Source organism: Pseudochaenichthys georgianus, chromosome 1 (assembly GCF_902827115.2).
Source record: "Pseudochaenichthys georgianus chromosome 1, fPseGeo1.2, whole genome shotgun sequence".
Lineage (NCBI taxonomy): Eukaryota > Metazoa > Chordata > Actinopteri > Perciformes > Channichthyidae > Pseudochaenichthys > Pseudochaenichthys georgianus.
The window spans coordinates 41,503,248-41,526,138 of NC_047503.1; the positions used below are offsets into that span (position 1 = coordinate 41,503,248).

The 22,891-nt window shown below is 40.2% G+C and overlaps 2 protein-coding genes across 5 annotated transcripts in view; both read left to right on the top strand.

Annotated features, from left to right (window-relative positions):
• The window catches only part of LOC117449745 (vascular cell adhesion protein 1-like), a 29,394-nt gene extending 24,306 nt beyond the window's left edge, over nucleotides 1-5,088 (top strand). For all 3 annotated transcript variants that reach the window (XM_034087618.2, XM_034087610.2, XM_034087626.2), the window contains one exon: nucleotides 3,707-5,088. In XM_034087618.2, coding sequence (XP_033943509.1) covers nucleotides 3,707-3,882 — 176 coding nt within the window. In that variant the 3' untranslated portion in view covers nucleotides 3,883-5,088. The remainder of the gene's footprint in view (nucleotides 1-3,706) is intronic.
• A 1,537-nt stretch (nucleotides 5,089-6,625) lies between these two features.
• On the top strand, nucleotides 6,626-15,842 carry cdc37 (cell division cycle 37 homolog (S. cerevisiae)). 2 transcript variants are annotated; one of them, XM_034093442.2, is made up of 8 exons: nucleotides 6,626-6,875; nucleotides 10,232-10,534; nucleotides 11,314-11,419; nucleotides 12,629-12,744; nucleotides 12,838-12,960; nucleotides 13,423-13,605; nucleotides 15,459-15,530; nucleotides 15,636-15,842. In XM_034093442.2, the coding sequence occupies exons 1-8, from the start codon at nucleotides 6,759-6,761 to the stop codon at nucleotides 15,747-15,749; spliced, it is 1,134 nt and encodes a 377-aa protein (XP_033949333.1). In that variant the 5' UTR covers nucleotides 6,626-6,758; the 3' UTR covers nucleotides 15,750-15,842. The 2 variants fall into 2 exon arrangements, with proteins under 2 accessions (XP_033949333.1, XP_033949340.1); XM_034093449.2 differs by having other exon boundaries at nucleotides 6,835-6,915.
• The last annotated feature ends 7,049 nt before the right edge of the window (nucleotides 15,843-22,891 follow it).

The window sequence follows — 22,891 nt, forward strand, 5'->3', positions numbered from 1 at the left end:
CTCATCTCACTGCAGGGTGATAGAAGGACAGCCCATCTACTCACCCAGAAAAAATCAGGACATTCTGATGTGGAGTTTCAAAATAAAAGACCTTTGAAATCCCATATATGAGCTATCAGCCCCGTGTTTAGATAAGAATAAAACGAAATCTCTCCCTGATGCAAGACTCATCTCACTGCAGGGTGATAGAAGGACACCCCATCTACTCACCCAGAAAAAATCAGGACATTCTGATGTGGAGTTTCACAATAAAAGACCTTTGAAATCCCATATATGAGCTATCAGCCCCGTGTTTAGATAAGAATAAAACGAAATCTCTCCCTGATGCAAGACTCATCTCACTGCAGGGTGATAGAAGGACAGCCCATCTACTCACCCAGAAAAAATCAGGACATTCTGATGTGGAGTTTCAAAATAAAAGACCTTTGAAATCCCATATATGAGCTATCAGCCCTGTGTTTAGATAAGAATACAACGAAATCTCTCCCTGATGCAAGACTCATCTCACTGCAGAGTGATAGAAGGACAGCCCATCTACTCACCCAGAAAAAATCAGGACATTCTGATGTGGAGTTTCAAAATAAAAGACCTTTGAAATCCCATATATGAGCTATCAGCCCTGTGTTTAGATAAGAATAAAACAAAATCTCTCCCTGATGCAAGACTCATCTCACTGCAGGGTGATAGAAGGACAGCCCATCTACTCACCCAGAAAAAATCAGGACATTCTGATGTGGAGTTTCAAAATAAAAGACCTTTGAAATCCCATATATGAGCTATCAGCCCTGTGTTTAGATAAGAATACAACGAAATCTATCCCTGATCCAAGACTCATCTCACTGCAGGGTGATAGAAGGACACCCCATCTACTCACCCAGAAAAAATCAGGACATTCTGATGTGGAGTTTCACAATAAAAGACCTTTGAAATCCCATATATGAGCTATCAGCCAACCAAATGCAAACTTTAGCACCACATATTCATTCACACTTCATTCATAATACTAGATTGTTTGACCACATATTTTATGGGCTATGCTCTGTACATAGAGGAATGTCCTGATTTTTTCTGGGTGAGTAGATGGGCTGTCCTTCTATCACCCTGCAGTGAGATGAGTCTTGCATCAGGGAGAGATTTCGTTTTATTCTTATTTAAACACAGGGCTGATAGCTCATATATGGGATTTCAAAGGTCTTTTATTTTGAAACTCCACATCAGAATGTCCTGATTTCTTCTGGGTGAGTAGATGGGCTGTCCTTCTATCACCCTGCAGTGAGATGAGTCTTGCATCAGGGAGAGATTTCGTTTTATTCTTATCTAAACACGGGGCTGATAGCTCATATATGGGATTTCAAAGGTCTTTTATTTTGAAACTCCACATCAGAATGTCCTGATTTTTTCTGGGTGAGTAGATGGGCTGTCCTTCTATCACCCTGCAGTGAGATGAGTCTTGCATCAGGGAGAGATTTCGTTTTATTCTTATCTAAACACAGGGCTGATAGCTCATATATGAGATTTCAAAGGACTTTTATTTTGAAACTCCTTAAATTTTACATTTACTCGTGGTAGTTTGTTTTAAATAATTATTGATCACATTATATAGTACATATTTCTTAATTTAATATGTTTGGTGCTTTTGATATTGACCGAGTAAGAGCTGGGATTTTACCGTAATGCTTCTAATATTCGCGCACCCCAATATCACGTGCGGGCTGGCTGGCTTGACTGTGTTTTCCCAAGTGGAGGCTGGCTTGACCGCAGTGTTTATTCTCCCGTTAGCTCCCGGTTAGCTCACACTGCAGCGGCCGCTCTAAAGTATTCACTGTCCCACTCACACAAGCAGCTGATGCATATCCCCAGTTTCCCTTAGCCTAAGTGAATGTGTGTCAGTCTGAATTGACACTGTTTGGTATCACAACGCTGTTATGAAAGTGTCTCTGGTATAAAACGGGTGATGTTAGCATAGCAACCGAAGCTAAACTGACTACTTGCATCCGATAGCTGCAATAATACAAAACAACACGTCTGCCTCTCTCCACAATGATCGATAACAGCGAACGGATGGTCAAAGTAAGGTACAAATAAACAGAATCACACGAAGCCTGGTTAGTGTTGCCTGACTTTATAAAGTGTGTTTATAGGCACTACTGCTTGTAGGCAGGCATAACAGTCGACCCATGGGAAGTGGGTTTAGTTTCCTGCACGCCTCGACGTAAGAGAGACGTAAGCGACGTCACCTCTTAGCTCCAAAGCTCTTGCCTCTGGACCGACAATTTTTTGGAGCTGGAAATGAAGCGGATTCCGGAGCTAAGAGCCGTCGCAGCTCCGGTGTGAACAGGAAAACCCAGCGCTTTTCAGGCTCTAGCTCCGAGCCGGAGCTGAAAAGGCGCTGGTGTGAAAGGGGCACTAGAGAGCAGGGACTTTCGTGGGAGAAAAAGGTTCCTGTGTCTGATTGGCTGGGTGGATTGCAAACCACGCCCCGTAAAACTCCAAAAAAGATTTGTGAAGCCGCCATTTTATTATCCTCGCATTAGCATTATTAGCATTAGCATTAGCCCAGCGCAGAAACGCAGAGAGACTATCTTATGGCAACACAAAATAAAACATGGGAGCGGTGGAGATGAGGAGGTGTCGGCGTTCTGGCGATTTACTAGGAAGGCTTCAGTAGAAGCCAGTCCCCAACTCCGGGGACTTCCGGCCGGGGACTTTGGGCGGCAGTATACGACGTGAAGTGGTTTGCGGCCTGCCAGTAAACCCAAAGCAGAAGAAGAAGAAGTGACGTCAGCGGCTTCATTTGCCTAATCCACCCTCAGGGACTTTTTCCGGTGTGAACGCGATCTGTACTTAGTTAATGCGAACTAAAGAGTTCGCATGAACTAAGTTCTCATGAACCTTTGTGGGAAAAGTACTGCGGTGTGAAAGCGCCAAATCGTTCACTGTCAATATGTATATATTTTACTTTTCATGTAAACTGATGCATGTTAAATATATAAAACGATCAGATTAACCTTTAATTAATTTTATAAACAGCAATAAAAAATAAAATAAAGAACATAATAATATTAATAATGAGGATAATATTACTTTTATTAAAAATAATAAGAATCATTATCATAATATAATAATACTATTAATAATGTGGATAGTCCTTTATTGTAAATAAAAAAATTAACAAAAACAAAATTAATAAAATAATAATACTAAAAATAACAAAGAATAATAATAATACTAAAAATATATATAATAATAAAAACAAATATAATAATAATTATAATATCACTAGCACGTTTATTTATTAAGGACATTCCCCTGTCAGCTGACATGTTTGTTCAAGTTGAGTTTTAAGTAAAGTCTTCAGGGTTATAACTGTTACTGAATATTAATAAGGTGGATAGTCAGTTTCTCATTTAGCATTTTGGAGCAGCCCAAAAGCTGACAAAAGGCTGAAAAGATAAGTACACATTCCCTCCAGTCAGCTGGCTTTAACGTGGTTGTTGTTCAAGTTGAGTGTTAAGTAAAGTCTTCAGGGTTATAACTGTCGCTGTAAAGTAACCTCAAAGTCGCTCTCAGTGTTACTTTCTCACAGCAGTGGAGAGTGTACTCTAACCCACGTGACATGAGAAAGGAAGTTCATTGTTACTATTTTGGTATTTAGCCTGACCTTTTATTTTCTCTGTTCCTTTCTTCTCTACCCGTCTCTCCACAGCCGACAACCGCATACTCATCGTAGGTCTGGTGGTAGCCGCTGTTCTTCTGGCTGTCATTGTGGGGGTGGCTGTATTTATCAGTTACCATAGATACTATAAAGTGGGAGCGTACAACCTGCTGTGGGATCGTATTCGTTTACACACAACACACAGTTCTATTCCCACTGCTGAGTAAGTCTGCTGGAGACCATGGTTGCAGTCGAATAGTCCAAAAATCAGCTTCTATCGTCTTTTCCTATCCATTATTCCTTGACCTCTGTGTGAAACGTCACGGGGTTAAGGGATAGTGGATAGAAGAATTAAAAAGGACTTCGGAAAAGAGACTGCGGTGCTTTGAGAATCCGACTTTCACTATCCGACGTATTTATGATGCGCCATGCGGACGTCATGAATGTGTGTCTGCTGCTGTGGGGAAACTACAGTTTTCTATACAGCGGACTACAACATGGATGTAGAATAAGAACAATGGACTACTGTATTTTATGAATGTGGACAACAGTGAAACATATATTCTTCATGAACAAGGTTGGAATTGTAATAAAAAAGTGAAGTGAAACTTATGCTCGTCACCCTCACCCTCCGGTCCACACGTGTTAATCCACATGAATCCCAATACGTATGATTGTATGAAAAGATCTTAAAATAAATGCAAATGTATTTATTATAAACGTTAGTCCTTAACATCTATCACTGTGTATATCACCATTAAAACATCTTAAAAAAGTTTAAGAAACCCCACACAGCTCAGTAAACACTGTGAAATGTTGACTTTATTTTCAGTAAAAAAGCAACGTTTATATTTCTCTTTGATTATAATACTGTTGAACGTTCAAAACAAAGCACTTTGGCAAGTTGCCACATAAGTTGTAAAATGCTTAATAAGTACCGTAACTTTCATGATACTAATTTCTCGGTCATAATCGGTTGTTTACGTGAACGACCGAATGTTGTATCACGGTAAATGTTGCGGCCGCAAGGCATTGTGGGGCAGCATTTTCTCCTCTACCTTCGTAAAGGAAGGTCCAGTGTTTCCTAAGCTAAAGGAGGTTAAAGGAAGCTTCAAAGCTCCTTTCCTATCATCTAGAGAATCCGAACAGCTCTTATCATGGCTGCCACTGAAGTACTTCTGGGTCATTTCACTCCGTTAGGAAGGTTCCTAAGCTAAACTGACAATTCAACCGCAACCCATGAAAAAATTGTAAACATGTTAAAACAACAAAAGGGGTTTTAAGTCCAATTTGGAATTTTGTGTGTGTGTGGGCAGATGAGGCGAGTTATGGTGGGTGCAAAAACTGTATAATAAAGAACAGCTAACTGGATCTTTGATAAGAAAGTGAATGGTTTGTTTAAACATGTAAATAAATGACTCTTTTTAGAATTAGATGTATTCCTGTGTCTTTAATGGATGATTTATTGCATTTTACTTGACAAATACATGGAACTGGAGTGTTAAAACAGCACACGTATGTAACACCACATGTTCTTCCTTTTATTATCTCATTATGTTAACTAAAGGATATCAGAAACCTATTTTGAGATTTCCAACGGACTGATCTGCTGACATGATGACTAAGTCTTACAGTGTGACACAATGGAAAGTAGGGTAAACCCCAAAACTGCTAGGGGAAATGAAAAAACCTAATTATTAATTTCCTGTTTATAAGATTGTTCATCGCTCTGTTAGCCAGACTACTTCAGGACAAACGGGAAACGCCAGGAGTTTTTGTTTAGGGTGGAGTACCTGAATGCATTTCCCTTTCACTCTTTACCTCTCCTAAGTTAAAAAACGTGGAGAAAGTAAAAGGAAAGGAAAAGGACATTCTATTTTGATCACTTATGATAGAGAAACTACTGATCAAGAAGCCTTGGCATAGCTGATAAAACCCACCTCAAAAATATGTTTTACAGATTTACAAAATAGATATTCCTTTCATTAATATTAGACTGGAAAGAAAGCAGCTCCATTTGTGTCTCCGATAGTCTTGTGTACAACGAACCTAATGACAGATTTTCTATTTTTGCAAACTATCATTGAATATTGTGGGAATGTTAACAATGTGATCACTTCCCAAACACTTCCAGAGGAAAAACCTGTGCATCCTGGCCTGTAACTCCTGACCATTGCTTCCATGTTTATGTTGGCAAGCTTTTTTGTCGTTTGTGTGTCATTAACTTGACCCTGGAGCCTGTCAACGCACACACAACTGGATGTAGAAAGTGAAACCTTTGGCAAAACAGACAAAACATGGGATGGGAGTCCCTCTGCTGTGACACATCCTCATTAATGCTCATTTTTATGGGCCAAATGTTTATAGCTGCTGTCTGTGCATTTGTATTTGAAAAAAGCTGTAAATGTATATCTATATCATTGGTAATATGGGACATTGCGCACAATAAGTACTTTTGGAACATTAAGTATATTTTGAAGCCAATACTTTTGAAGTTTTATTTGAGTAAGATTTTGATTGCAGGACTTTTACTTGAGTATTTTTTACACTTGAGTATTGCTACTTTACTCAAGAACAAATCTGAGTACTTCTTCCACTATGTAAATATATATATAATTGTTTTTATTCAAGAAATAAGATCAAACATTATATACACACACATTGAAATCAGGGGTACATGTACACATTATAATACAAACATAATAATAAAAACAATTACAAAGAAATAAAGAAAGAGATATTAAGAATCAAGAAAATAGTGAAACAAAATTTTTTTCAAGTAAAACTATTTATCAAATACCCATTTTGTTTTAATTGCCTTCTTATTCTTTTGTAATTAGGTGCCATATTTTTGTAACTAAGTTAAAATGTGGAATACATTTCTTCTTCAATAAATAACCCTCCGACGCGCTGACGTCATGACGTGATTGATTGGATAAGAGGGGATCTTTGTAACCGGCTCGCCTCGCTAAGAGGATTTACAAACTATTGATTTCTGTCCTATTTGCTGCCGCCATGTCGGTGTAAAGTCCCAGCAAAACCTCTACTTCACCGTGAACAGAAAGTGAAAACCTGTGGAGGAAACAGCAGAAAGAGCCGTAAGATGAGCACCGGAGCGGGGATTGATTACAGTGCCTGGGATCACGTGTACATCTCGGACGATGAAGACGTGACCAGTCCGCACGTGGACACACAGAGCCTGTTCAGGATGAGACACCGGGTCAGAAACTGTAGTAACTGTGGTGTTTGGAGTCTGATAGGTTAGTTTCACCAGTAGAAGTGAATTAACTTGGTTAGTTTCATCAGTAGAAGTGACTTATGAGTAGTACACATCCACCAGAGGAGCCCATACACACTGAGAGGAGACCAACAGGTGTACAGGAGTCTGTGAAGCTTGATAAAGACTACAGCATCAGTGGTGGAATAATATAACAAAGTAAATGTATTCAAGTACTGTGCTTAAGTACTATTTTTACATACTTCAGTTTCCATTTTATGCTACTTGTAATTTTACTCCACACATTTTGGAGGCTAGTATGGTGCTTTTTACTCTACTACATGGCTTAACAGAACATGTGAAACAAAAGACATGTATTAAATGTGCACCTGACATCTTCAAAGGTGTATAGTATAAAGCCAAAAACACTAGAAAAGGGACTGAAACTATGAAGAATGTCTAGCTGTGACTTCTATGGAAGCCCATTTCCGCCACTGTGATAGACATAACATCATGTAGTTCATAATGGTAGTTCTCATACTGTATAGTCTATGACACATCATGAGGGTTGTGTCTGCACAGCCAAGGCATTGTCACACCAACAGAGATGGTCTTTCACCGGGGGTTTCAGGTGGCACGTTGTTCGCCTGTACTGCACACCCGGCATTTTCACTAACATCGCAGAAAATTGAGAACGTTGAGCTTTAAAGATATTGTTTTTTTTCCTCACAGAGGTAAGAAGATAAAATGTTAACTACTCACAATTCAAAGTCAGCCTGTGTCCTTGCAAAGATGTGTGTAGAAATGTTCTTGACATTTCCAAAGACCTGTCTGTTGTTTCATTCTGTTGACTTGCAAGATCTTTTGTTTCAATTAGATGCATGGCATGAAACAAGAATCAGGCTCTTGGTAAACACATTAACGTAAATCAGTCATTCCCGACCTTTGGGGCTTGTGACCCCTTCAGATGTGCTGATGTGAACTGTTGCCAACAGTGCTTTCATTTACATGTTCTATCTGTATTCCTAATCTGTTAATTGCCTGAACCACAACCCTACAGATTATGTTACTCTCCCTCAGGGTCCAAACCGCTTTACATAAACATCGATAATGAGGCGTAACATTACAGGTTGCTTGACATTAAATACATGAATTACAGGAACAAGTATGGCTGCTAACTGCATTGGTCAAGCTCAGTGTGTATGGCTCTGGGTCTGTGTGACTAATGAGTTTAGGGCTGTCACATGACTCGCTCAGAGAAAGGTCTAGAGGGATTTGTAGTTTCCAGTCTTTTCCTCCACTTCCTTTGTTTATGAATCTGATATATGTACAGAATCAGTTAGAAAGTTACAATAGAAACTGGCTATGTTTTTGGCTGGTACTCTTGTATCATTTAACTAAAATCAATGAGGTTAAACAATGAATTCTGACTGATGCAGTTAAAGATTACGTTTTGGTTTAAGGTTGTTTGAGGTCCTAATTCATAAGCACTAGAGACCTTAGTTGTGTTAATAACTATGGCAACAACAGCTCAAAGTGTTACAGCCAGTTACAACTAATACCTGAAATCATACCTGCTGTGATTGCCTGATGGTCTTTTTAATTTCCTACCCGAGATCAAAGTTTTCAGTTCTAAATGTACCTAAAGTAATGCATAAGTATAATATATAATAATATACAAGTTACAGGGGTTGTTTCTGCATCTAGTACTTGTAATACTTTAGGTCGATTTGGCTCATACTTACTTTCAGACAAGTAGCATTTTCATTTCACTTTTTTTAACAATATCCTTCAATTCCTAAAAAGAAACTGACAGGAGTACAAGTAAGAAAGGCTAAGCAATGTACTGCTTTTGGATGGGAGTAGTACCTCCATAAATATAAATATCTGTTTCAAATGGACATTGTATTTAAATATTTGTATAGCTTTGCTGAACTAAAGTCATTATTTACGCTCTTTTAAAAGCAACCAGACTCCATTGACAATTCAATTATTTTAGTGTACTGTTTTTACATTTACTGGTTTGTTATTGTGTGACTTTGGTGATTCTGAATTGACCAAAGTCGCACAATAATACAAAGTTACCAACCCATGCAGCAGTAGACCTGCAACTCCTGTTTTCTACGAGGTAAACTCACTCGGATATTGATTTTATTTAGATCGCTTAAACACGTGTTGCTGCTGCCTCTGCCACAGAATGATATTGTTTAGTTTCCATGCCCTTTCTTCTGTATGCTTCTCTAGACTTGGTGCATGTGTTGGGTTCAGAAATCCAGAAAAGACAGACAACTTTTAAGTTTAACTATTTATTGTAAAGAGAGCAAAATATATATATCAATTGGCCAAGGACTCATCACGTCACAGAATTCACAGAGAGCAAAGCTGTAATCTGTAACCACCATATCCGTAAAGAGCCTCGAACTTCGTGCAACAATACATTTTATTACACAGGTCGTTGCCCGTACATTTATGATTGGTCAAGACTAGCTGAAGAGATACCACGGTTTAGACTTGGTTCTCTGGTTGGTGCGCAGACTCAGATAAAGTCTCTTGGCAGCACGACCGTCCAATCAGCATTCGGCCGGCCTGTGGAAGTCCGTCCCTACTCTGGCACCATCATACTAATTTGTTTTCGCTAACGTTCCTTCAGATATATTGGAAAACCATAATGTTGCTTCCTAGCTGTTCGTGGGAGCGCGGCTCCCAAGGCCGGTGCGATGTGCTGTTCTGACTACCTCTTTGTATTCGCTCAGTCTCTGCACCTGACCTTTTTACTTTCAATATTGCAAGCTAAGCACTTTCTCATGTGACTTTTCCCTTCGTTCCTATCCTCCCCATCAAAACTTGGGGGGGGGGGGGGTGATTGAGTCTATTTAATCCAAAGTCACAGCCACATAAATGAGCACAATAAGCTTATAATGTAATAATAAGAATCAGTCTTTCTAATGTTATCTAAAAATAGCCTCAACAAATGCTAACGGTCATCCACTGTATGAAAGCTTGACTATGGATAAGTACCTCATACAATCACATCTAAGAACATCTGAACCTTCCAATTACTGTATTTCATTGTCCAACTACAGGCAAGTATTTGAAAGCCGTCTTCCACATCAGACACAGATTCATTATTGTTTTTTTAATAAAAGAAAGTGCTCAAAGCAGAATGAAGCTCTTGGGAGTTCTCTGTCATGTCTCATGTACATTGGTTATATATCCGCTGCTCTAGTTTTCTTCCAATTTCCTTTGTAGCCTCTTCTACCGACCTGATCCCCTTCATCCTCCCCTCGACTCCCACCCCCTGTGTCTTCTTGTGGTTCTTTTCCCATTTATTCTCATCTTCTGTGGCCTTCCTAAAACAGGCCCGGCTGGAGAGGATGGTGGCGTTTCAGCAGAGAGGGGAAGAGCTGGAGAATAACATCTCAGAGTGCAAGAGGTTATTAGAGGCAGGCCAGGGACGACTCAAAGAGCTGGAGGACGGAAAGAAAGAGGGGGATGAGGATGAGGATGAAGAGAGAGAGGCTGAGCTGAAGAAAGTCCAGGCCGAGGTGAAAATACTGAAGAAGGATGAGAAGTCGTTTCAGAAAATGATCGAAGAATACCGGCGAGAAGAAAATAAACAGCCCTGGGATGTTGACAGTATCAGCAAAGACGGTTTCAGCAAGGTGCGGGTTTGCAAGATTTTCCAGAGGTGGGAAGTAGTGGAGTACAAATACTTTGTTACTGTCCTTAAGTACATTTTCTGGTATCAGTACTTTACTCCACTACTTATTTTTCTGACGACTTTTTACTTTTACTTCTTACATGTTGAACACAAATACCTGTACTTTCTACTTCTTACATGTTGAACACAAATACCTGTACTTTCTACGTCTTACATGTTGAACTCAAATACCTGAACTTTCTACTTCTTACATTTTGAACTCAAATACCTGTACTTTCTACTTCTTACATGTTGAACTCAAATACCTGTACTTTCTACTTCTCTCATTTCCCAAACAGCTGGTTCCTTTAGTCTGAATGTGTGTTTGGTGCGTGATCATTATTCTTTAGAGTCATTGCGTGCCTATTGATTTGAACACGATCCGTGTATCCATCACTTCCTGGTCTTCTCTAAAGAAGAGGGACCAATGGAAACGTTGCCGTTGGTCGGCATGGAAACATTCATTAGCTAACAATGACATTATTGTTCTATTAATATAAAGGGAGGTCAGGTACTCTTTAAAACAGCTGGTAGCTATGGGTACTTTTTACTTAAGTACATTTAAAAGCCCATACTTCTTTACTTTTACTTGAGTACAGAAGTTTAGTCAGTACTTTTACCAGAGTATTTTTAAACACGAGTATCTGCACTTCTACTTGAGTAAAGGAAGTGAGTCATCTCTGATTTTCAGGGCTTAGTGCGTCTGTATGTTCATCTGTTTTTCTTTACATCGTTTTGTAGAGTGTACTCAACATCAAGCCGGTAACAAAGGAGGAAACGGAGAAGGAAAAGGTGGAGAAGCACAAGACCTTTGTGGAAAAGTATGCAAAGGAAATCAAACACTTTGGTAAGTTTGAGTTTCGATGTGACTGAGGGGGCGTTGTGTTTGCCTTCCTGCTGCCTCACATTGTCCTTTTCTTTCAAATGTGTCCCTTCATGCTGTGGTTTGAACCTCCTTGTGTTGTTCTTTAGTAGAGTTTTAAACTCTCCCAACAAATCTCATGGGCTGTCGCAAAATATTTCACTCATTTTTCTTATTCACTATATAGGTTATTATTTGCTGATTGGGTCAAATATAAAAATACAAAAGTATTTTGGTCCAAGCCACTCCAATTCCCTTTCTCTCTATATGATTAGTATATATTAGAAGTTAGCTGTTGATTAGTGTTCATATATTGTATGTCGCATTGTAGGACACTTGAGCCACACTATAAACAGTTTATTTGAAACACAATGGTCAACACAGAACCGTTTTTAATGACAAATATACAAGGTAGCTTTGGGTTCAAGTGGTTCATTGCAAGTAGGCCCTTCAAGTGGATGTCAAGGGAGGTGTCCTGTTAACTGTATGGTGGGATGTTTATGACTTTGTAAGTCTGATAGCTACTGTCATGGCCTGGTTCTTGGCCATAACAAAAAGCGTGGGAAGGACGAGAACATATAAGAAAAATATATTTATTAACAGAAGCTTAACGTAAACCAAAAAAACTAACATAAAGGGAAAACAAAAAACTAAGCGACGTAGCTGCTCCGAGGTCAGGTCCTCTGCGGGAGAGAGAGATTGTATGTATGTATGTATGTATGTATGTATGTATGTATGTATGTATGTATGTATGTATTGGTATCACTCAGGCCCTTTAACCCTCTGGTACCAGCCGCCAGGTGTCCTCAATCCCAGCTGATAGACCAAAGGGAAAACCTTAAAGGAACATACACACACCAGAGATAACAAGGCAGGGGTCGTCACACTACAAATAGACACGTCTTGTTATTAGTAGTGTACTTCCATAATGTTGGGGGACTCCAAAGAAATTCCCAAAGGTCCAAATCAAAGCAGCAGAAAACATCTTTTTGTCTTTTAGTCCCTAGTAGTGATCTGGTATTGTAAAACTATTGAAAGAAAACATTATCTTTGAAAAAGTTACATTCCAACATCCATTTTTCTTGTTACTCTCTTATCAATTTAAAACATATTTGAATTCCTGTGTTTTAAAAAGCAACATCTGTAGTTCATTTTTAATCAACCCATTTTGCTGGCCCTGTTTGTGTACACCAGGAATGCTGCGGCGCTGGGACGACAGTCAGAAGTATCTGTCAGACGGTCCTCACCTGGTGTGTGAGGAGACGGCTAACTGCCTCGTTGTCATCTGTATTGACTTCCAGATAGAGGAGGTGAGTTAAGGGGAAAGGGTGTATGCTTGTTCTTGGATAACATCTTAATAATTCAGCCTGATGAAGTATTGTAAATCCTCCCTGTACTTGTAGAAACCTGCTCTGATGGAGCAGGTCGCCCACCAGGCCATCGTCATGCAGTTCATCCTGGATTTGGCTCGGACGCTTAAAGTCGACGCGAGAGGCTGCTTCAGGGAATTCTTCTCAAAGATCACGGTCTGTGTTCAGCCAAACATCTGTGGCCTATTGCTCTGTGTAATCACTTTTCAGATGAAATGTGAAAAGCTGGGTTGCCCCAACAGGGATTCATTGGTAAACCTGATTAAATCATGGTTTGAGTTTTATTCATATTTCAATAACCTTTAAAACTAGCTTATAATTAAGAAAGATTTAAATTTAACGTCATTTTGGAGTATTAGCTAAACACAGATTAAATGAAACTGTTAACTTAAAACTCATTTCAATTCAATTTAAAATATGAACAAGTATTCATTTTAAACTTACATTTATAGTGGGTGTAACTTTAAAAAAAAAAAAAAAAAATCAAATTCCTTTAAGGGTAAAGTGGCAGACTTGATGGTTTGAGTTTAATCCTGTCCAGTTTATTTGGCAAAAGAGGAGGAAATCTGGCCAACGAGAGTTACGTTTGGCTAACTTAACGTTTCATGTCCGCATCAGACGGCAGACAAGCCCTACCTGGACGCGTTCGACCAGGAGCTGGGTCTTCTGAAGGACAGGATCCGCCGCTGTGCTCGGGCTCGAGTGGAGAACACTGTGAAGGAGCTGGAGGAAGAAGAGAGGCAGATGAGGCTGGGACCCGGTGGTTTAGACCCTCTGGAGGTCTACCAATCACTGCCAAAGGTAAAGCTTCGACACACATGCAAGCAAACAAAGGTATCTCTATTTCAGGGAGAAGTTTGTCATAGTGATCAGCGGAGGTTTAAAAGGACATTTCATCACTTGTCAAACTGAAGAAAGCAATAGCAGAGAGTTAGATGAACAGAAGGCAACGCATTAGATGATTATATATGTTCTTTAAATAAGTATTCAGATTAGTTCTAGTTGAAATTATGACTTTACAAGAAGGACATCAAAAGGATTTGCAAACGATTTACTTTTAATCTTTCTTTTAAACCAGGGGTGTCAAACTCAATTTCATCGCGGGCCACATCAGCATTATGGTTGCACTCAAAGGGACGGTTGTAACTTTAAGACTATATAAAAAAAGACATATATAAATATTGAATATATAAAATAATGTGTTATATTACATAGTTGCCTCTGCATTGGATTATTATCGGATAGGGTAATAACTTCCTAATTAACTACGTCTGAAAGCAGAAGTCTAGGGCAAATAATTGCAAGTCTCTTCAGTGAGAATGTCACAATATGATTTTAAAAGAAAAGCCACATTCTGGAAAAACAAAACAAAAGTAACATTTTGAAAACAAAATCTGAGAAAAAAAGTCAAATTCTGAGAAAGTCACATTTGAGATGCATTGTGGGACATGTAGTTTATGGGCAACGTGCTTCTGTAAAGTAGCATGTAAACATATTATATTCTTTGCACGCTCTTGTGGGGCCACAGAAAATGAAGTTGCGGGCCGGATGTGGCCCCCGGGCCTTGAGTTTGACACCCCTGTTTTAAACCTTCATGAGACTGTAAACGCAGCCACAGCATCTTGGGCAGTTCATCTGTCTTAAGTGTTTAAGTAAATCAGATTATATCGTATGGTGCTGTCATTCATGTGTCTTTGTTTCAGACAATCTAATGTTTTTAATATCTCGTTCCACCTGAAACAAACCAGAATAAATGGTTGGTAAAATACACCAAAGTCTGTTTCTCAAATAAAAGCTTTCCACACTCGCTGTAAGCGTGCATGTCCCTGTGGGTTTACAGCAGCGAAACTTGATATGACCTTACACTGAAACAGAGAAAAGAGTGGTTGTTGCCCCGCTCTTCATCCCTGGAGGCTGTGAGGGAAACATCAGGCCTGTTGGAGCGCCTCCCTTTTCATCCAGTGTACACACCACATCAATGAACACCTTGTTTTGCTGTAAAGGCTGAAACTACGAGCCAAAATAAAAAGTCAACACAGATCAGATCAACACACAGGGCTACGAGTTGTTGTGTACACACAGTTTTAAGACGTGTCATAAGAGACATCGTATAATGCAGTGTTTAATAGATGGACGTAGCAGCAGAATGAATATATTAGGATTCATGCCAATCTACCGGCTTTCCCGCTTCTTCCATAAAGTTCACTTCCTGTTAAAAGCTCCTGCCGTGAGCTATTTGTGAGATTGCATTTCCCGCACAGATTTCAGATCAGTTGTTTGTAGACTTGGCGCCGTCTATTGATATGAACCGTGTTGCCATTTGGATAATCAGAGGGCAGAATGGACTCCACCAGTCAGGCGTGAGCGCTCTGTGTGCCAGGTAAACGGCTTATCTACTTTCTCTGAGATTACCTACCGTAATTGTTCAGCTTCTCCTTACTGATTTAAAGATTTTCTTTAAGTGAATTACGGTCCAATGTCAGTGGAATTGGGGGAAAAGTGAGTATTGGGAGTGAATTTAAAGTTATGGATGAAGGATTGACTTAAAAGTGATATATAACATGACAATGAAAGCATTTTCTTACTAAACTCACATCGTTTCAGTGTTGAGATCTGCAGTGGTCAGTTCAGTACGTTTCTGTTTTGTATCCTAGGAAGTACAGAAGGGCTTTGATGAGGAGAACATCCAGTTGCTGCAGGAAGCTATGGGCAAACTGGGCGTGGAGGTGAGTGTGTTGGACGTTAAAATAAAAGCTAACAGAGAAGGCCGGAATTGTCTTTGATTGGGACAAAATACATGTGATGTATTCATTCTGTTTTTCTCTCTACAGGAAGGAAAGTACCACCTTAGGAGATGTATCGACTCTGGACTGTGGGTCCCTCAATCAGGGGATAGTGACGATGAAGAAGATGGAGAGGAAGAGGACGAAGAAGATGATTCATAAAAGAAGAAAAAACATACCTTGTTTGTGTACATTGGATGTTGACAAGTCCAACCATCGTGTGTTTAAAACAACAATAGAACCCCACAGCGTTTTCAAGTTAACAAAATAATAAAAAAAGCTTCTACGTAAGGCAAGCTTTAATCAGATTTCACACTGCAGAAACTTGACTCTGAATAAATGTCATTAGAATCAGCTGTTGATTTAATTTGATATAGCACTCCAAAACATAGTGACCAAACACTTTAATAAAAGGGCAGATAACACAATGTATAACTCTTTAAAAGTGATTAAGCAAAGGGCATACACACGAGTGAAACTACCAATAGCAAAATACTTTAAAAAGTCATGACAGTCAAGACATGCTAGGAAACCTAGCATGTCATAGCAGGCTCATATTTCTATCTGCCTGTATCTGTTGTCCAACTGAGGTCAACAGCACCATCTCGTGTCTGCTTATGGACAGACATCCCATAAACCACATCACAACACATGCCTCTAGTTCCTCCCTTGATTCAGCTTTTCGTGGAGCAACGTTTGGGATGCAAAATAGAAAGAAACCAGAACATGTTTAAAAAGCTTCAGCTAGAAAGTGGTTATTATTTCTGCATGAAAAAAAAGGGAAATTATTGATTTAATATCATTGTAGTTGCAGATTCATCTCCTGTCAATCGTCTAATACACTAGTATAAGAATTGTCTCAAATCTCCGAGTAAAATAGTTTGAATGTATTTTAAAGTCGTTGCTTTCTGATGTGAGATTGTTGTAATCGTTTGTATTTGTGACGTTTTTATTTTGTATTTCTGCAGACTGTTTAATTTGTGTTGTGGCTCAGTGGATAGTGTGCTGGACTTCGAATCAGAGGGTAGTAAGTTCGAGTCCCACTGCAGTCAGTGGGTTTTTATTTTGTATTTCTGCAGACTGTTTAATTTGTGTTGTGGCTCAGTGGATAGTGTGCTGGACTTCGAATCAGAGGGTAGCAAGTTCGAGTCCCACTGCAGTCAGCATGTCGTTGTGTCCCTGCAAGACACTTCACCCCAAATGGCTCCTGTGGGGATTGTCCACAGTACTGAATGTATTTAACTCGCTTTGGATAAAAGTGTCTAACAAAATAACATGTACGTAATGTGTTGTAGATGCGTAGTACATGCATAACTTTTATTCTTCACAAACTGTTTATTTATTAAATGTTCCATTAGTTCCTCTGAGTTTCCATTCATTTCCTGCCGTACCTCTCTCTCTCTTTCTCACACTTGCATAATTCATTCCTCTCTCTCTCTCTCTCTCTCTCTCTCTCTCTCTCTCTCTCTCTCTCTCTCTCTCTCTCTCTCTCTCTCTCTCTCTCTCTCTCTCTCTCATAATTAATGGGGCATACATCACATCGAGAAGATGCCTGTACAGTAAAGCTTTCTGGAGAGAAACCGAATAGAATAGTCCCCACCAACCCGTTCACGTATCTAACAGATATTCCCCACTCAGCGAGACACCCGCTGAGAAGCCAACTCTGGTTATTGGTAGCTCTATTATGAGACACGTGAATTTAGAGACCGAAGCCTCCACAGTCGCATGCATTCCGGGGGCCAGAGCGGGCGACGTTGAGGCGCATCTTAAACTGCTGGCTAAAAATAAACATAAATACGGTAGGATTGTTATTCACGTCGGTGGTAATGATGTTCGTTTACGCCAATCAGAATGCACCAAACTTAGGCTGTGGCCCCACGAGGACGAAAACGGCTAAACGCATAGGATTAACGCAAACGCAATCGCAAACGGCTTCCGTCCACATGCAATAATTATCCGGATAGTGTCTGCCCACACGAGACCGCTCCGTTTAGCTCCAACCGCTGGAGAAGCTGCAGTACATATGCAGGAGCCTGTAGGTGGCGCTGTAACTTCCTCCACAAAAGCAGCGAAGAAGAAGGTTGTCATGGTTGCCCTTCTGTTTATTCTCCGCGGTGGGGGCCGAGGGAACCGGGCAGAGTTTTTCGCCAGTCAGCGTGTATTAAAGTTGAAATCTTCCGGACAAAATTATAAAAGTGCCGGTCAAAGGTCTTCTTTGTTATTTATTGAGCTTTAAAACAAATGAATAACGACTCTATATAATATAATGATAAAATACACGGAGCCTCTCTTTTTCCTCCCTCTCTTCGGACAGCGCCAGTGTCTGTCTCATGCAGCAGCTCATCCAGTAATCAGTGACCCGGCCGACTGTACAAATAAACATATTTATAACTAGTTTAGGGAGTTTGAGAGGTAATTAAAATAGCTAAGGGTGATGATCTGACTTGAAGTGTGTGTTTTGCTGCAGAGGGAGGAGCTGCAGGTGAGCAGAGCTGCGTGTCTCCGTCCTGTCAGATTAGACTTCACTCGCGAGAGAAAGATAAATAATCTGAATTCAGGGTGCAGTTTAATTTGACGTGGGGGTGAGCAGCAGAGGTGGGGAGAGGCGGGGCTATTGCCTCATCATTATTGCTGTAGATGTTGCACAAACAACTGTAGCATGGTCAATCAATCAATCAATCAATCAATGTTTATTTATATAGCCCAATATCACAAATGTTACATTTGTCTCAGTGGTCTTCACAGTGTGTACAGAATATCAGTATGACAATACGACACCCTCTGTCCTTAGACCCTCACATCGTACAAGGAAAAACTTCCAAAGAAAACCCAGTTTAAAGGGAAAAATGGGAGAAACCTCAGGGAGAGCAACAGAGGAGGGATCCCTCTCCCAGGACGGACAGACGTGCAATAGATGCCGTGTGTAAATTGAAAAGATAATACATTTGCAACATAGGTAGTCCAAATGTTTGGAAATGCATGTGTGTATAATAGGAAGATGAATCCACGAGGATATCCATCCAGGACCTATGATCCAGGACCACAGCCACGACTCAAGATCCAGCGCTCGCGATCCAGGACACAGGACCGCAGGATCATCCATGACTCCGGATCCCAGCGTATATAGACACCAAAAAGAAAGACATTTGGGGAAGCTGGGTTAATCGGAACATGAGTGTACACGGGTATAGACAGAGAGAAGGAAGAAGTAAGATGTCCCCCGACAAACTAAGCCTATATCAGCAAAACTAGGGGCTGAATCTAATCAGCCCTAACTATAAGCTTTATCAAAAAGGAAGGTCTTAAGCGCACTCTTAAAAACGGATAGGGTGTCTGCCGCCCGAACACAAACTGGAAGCTGATTCCACAAATGTGGAGCTTGATAAGAAAAGGCTCTGGCTCCCATTGTACTTTTAAAGATTCTAGGAACAACCAACAACCCTGCATTCTTGGAACGCAATGCCCTCAATAGCGTCCGGAGCACGATAGCAACTCTGCGATCCGCCATTGTTGTTGTTGTTGGTGGCGAAACACTTCAGCACTGGCGCGGGGTAAACGGAGGTGAGCAGAAGAGGTGGGGAGAGGCGGGGCTATTGCGCAATCACTATCAGTGATCTGAAAATGTCCGTATAGGGCGCACACACGGAGCTGTTTGACCCCCCAGAGAGTGGCGTATGCATTTCTATCCACCTTGGGACCCGTTGTCGTTTCCTCAGTCGTTTAGTGCCATATTCGGTCGTCCTCGTGTGGCCGAACGGTCTATATGACACTAAACAGTAACGCAAACGACCGAATTCGTCCTCGTGGGGCCGCAGCCTTAATGTGGAGTCGGTGTGTAGTTATGCTAAAACAATGTCGGACACCGTAATCTTCTCTGGTCCCCTCCCCAATCTGATCAATGATGACATGTATAGCCGCATGTCATCATTTCAGCGCTGGTTGTCTTGGTGGTGCCCAGCAAACAATGTGGGCTTCGTAAATAATTGGACAGCCTTCTGGGGAAAACCTGGTCTGATTAAGAGAGACGGCATTCATCCTACTTTGAAAGGTGCAGATCTCATTTCGGCAAACATTTCAGGGCTTTGTGGACTTAATCCATGACAAACTGGAGTTGAGACCAGGAGGCAGAGTCGCAGTCTTACACGCTTCTCTGCGCTCTCTCCTAGGCAGTCACCCATAGGAATCCCGAACCCAATAAAATACTCAATATTAACGGTGTGTGTGTCTGCCCAAGGACAATTTAAGGTAAAACCTAATAGAGGTGTCATACATAATAACCTAATAAAAGTAAATGTAACAACTACTACAGTGCAACAAAACAGGAAGATTAAATGTGGTCTCTTAAACATAAGATCTCTAGCATCTAAAGCAATATTGGTAAATGATTTAATATCAGATTATAATATTGATATATGCTGTCTCACTGAAACTTGGTTGAGACATGAAGAATATGTCAGCATAAATGAGGCCACTCCACCCAGCCATGTCAACACTCATATTGCTCGAGGCACGGGCCGAGGAGGTGGAGTTGCAGCAATCTTTGACTCAAGTTTACTTATCAATACTAAACCAAAATTAAATTATACCTCTTTTGAAAGCCTCGTTTTTAGTCTTATTATCTCTAATTAGACTCTGTTGCTCCTTTGAAAAAGAAGAAAATAAAACAACATAGATTAGCTCCATGGCATAATGCCGAAACCCGCAAAATAAAGCAAAAGTCTAGACAACTTGAAAGGATATGGCGTTCCACTAAACTTGAAGAATCTCGTTTAATTTGGCATATTACTCTCAATGAATATAAGAAAGCACTGCGTAAAGCGAGAGCAGCCTACTACTCTTCATTAATAGATGAGAATAAGAATAATGCAAGATTTCTTTTCAGCACTGTAGCCAGGCTTACAGAGAGCCACAGCTCCATTGAGCCTTCTATTCCCATAGCACTCAGTAGCAATGATTTTATGTGGTTTTTTAACGATAAAATTGTTACTCTTAGAAACAAAATTAATGACCTCTTGCCTTTGACCAGTATAGTGTTATCAACAGCTCCCGGAAACGTAAGTTCTAATATTACACTAGATAGGAAACTAGAATGCTTTTCAGCCATAAGCCTTGAACAATTAAATTCAATGATTCTCTCTTCTAAACCATCAACGTGCATGTTAGACCCAATTCCAACTAAGCTGTTGAAGGAAGTTTTTCCATTAATTAGCACTTCTTTATTAAATATTATGAATATGTCTTTATCAGGCTATGTTCCACAATCATTCAAAGTAGCAGTGATAAAACCGCTTCTTAAAAAGCACAACCTCGATCCAGAGGTTTTAGCCAACTATAGACCTATTTCTAATCTTCCGTTCCTCTCAAAAATTCTTGAGAAAGCGGTCGCAAAACAGTTGTGTGATTACTTAAAAAACAATGATTTATTTGAAGACTTTCAGTCTGGCTTTAGAACACATCATAGCACAGAGACAGCTCTGGTTACAGTCACAAATTATATTCTAATAGCCTCAGACAAGGGACTTGTCTCTATTCTTGTTTTGCTCGATCTCAGTGCTGCATTTGATACTATCGACCATGATATCCTATTGCAAAGACTAGAGCACTTAGTTGGCATACAGGGAACTGCTTTAGGCTGGTTTAGGTCCTATCTATCTGAACGCTCTCAGTTTGTACGTGTTAACGATGAATCTTCCACGCAAACCAAAGTTAGCCATGGAGTGCCACAGGGCTCAGTGCTCGGACCTATTTTGTTCACATTATAATATGCTTCCGTTAGGCAATATTATAAGGAATCATTCTGTAAACTTTCATTGTTATGCGGATGATACTCAACTATATTTATCAATCAAGCCTGATGAAATTAATCATCTAAATAAAATTCAAGACTGCCTTAAGGACTTAAAAACGTGGATGACCTTAAACTTTTTGATGTTAAACACGACCAAAACTGAAGTTATTGTACTTGGCCCGAAGAATCTACGAAACAAATTATCTAAAGATATACTAACTATGGATGGCATTAATTTGGCCTCCAGTGAGACTGTAAGGAATCTTGGTGTTATATTTGATCAGGATTTATCCTTTAACGCCCACATAAAATCAATTTCAAGGACCGCCTACTTCCATCTACGTAACATTGCAAAAATCAGGCATATCTTGCCTCAAAACGATGCAGAGAAACTAGTCCATGCATTTGTTACTTCTAGGCTGGATTATTGTAACTCTTTATTATCAGGGAGTACCAAGAAGTCAATCAAGTCGCTTCAGCTGATTCAAAATGCTGCGGCTCGTGTACTAACCAGAGTTAGGAAAAGGGACCACATTACTCCTGTTCTGGCTGCCTTACACTGGCTCCCTATAGAACACAGGATAGAATTTAAAATTCTTCTTCTCGCCTACAAAGCCCTTAATGGGCAGGCGCCATCTTACCTTAAAGAACTCATTATACCCTACTGTCCTACTAGGGCATTGCGTTCCAAGAATGCAGGGTTGTTGGTTGTTCCTAGAATCTCTAAAAGTACAATGGGAGCCAGAGCCTTTTCTTATCAAGCTCCACATTTGTGGAATCAGCTTCCAGTTTGTGTTCGGGCGGCAGACACCCTATCCGTTTTTAAGAGTGCGCTTAAGACCTTCCTTTTTGATAAAGCTTATAGTTAGGGCTGATTAGATTCAGCCCCTAGTTTTGCTGATATAGGCTTAGTTTGTCGGGGGTCATCTTACTTCTTCCTTCTCTCTGTCTATACCTGTGTACTCTCATGTTCTGATTAACCCAGCTTCCCCAAATGTCTTTCTTTTGGTGTCTATATACGCTGGGATCCGGAGTCATGGATGATCCTGCGGTCCTGTGTCCTGGATCGCGAGCGCTGGATCTTGAGTCGTGGCTGTGGTCCTGGATCATCGGTCCTGGATGGATATCCTCGTGGATTCATCTTCCTATTATACACACATGCATTTCCAAACATCTGGACTACCTATGTTGCAAATGTATTATCTTTTCAATTTACACACGGCATCTATTGCACGTCTGTCCGTCCTGGGAGAGGGATCCCTCCTCTGTGGCTCTCCCTGAGGTTTCTCCCATTTTTCCCTTTAAACTGGGTTTTCTTTGGAAGTTTTTCCTTGTACGATGTGAGGGTCTAAGGACAGAGGGTGTCGTATTGTCATACTGATATTCTGTACACACTGTGAAGACCACTGAGACAAATGTAACATTTGTGATATTGGGCTATATAAATAAACATTGATTGATTGATTGATTGATTGAATCACAGCTTGATGCAAACAAATGACCAGGTGTATGTTTA

Coding starts and splice junctions, on each gene's coding strand:
- cdc37 (XM_034093442.2), top strand. CDS start 6,759: ATGAGCACCGGAGCGGGGATTGATTACAGTGCCTGGGATCACGTGTAC. Junction 6,876..10,231: donor TGTTCAGGATGAGACACCGG/GTCAGAAACTGT, acceptor TTCCTAAAACAG/GCCCGGCTGGAGAGGATGGT. Junction 13,606..15,458: donor TCTACCAATCACTGCCAAAG/GTAAAGCTTCGA, acceptor TTTGTATCCTAG/GAAGTACAGAAGGGCTTTGA.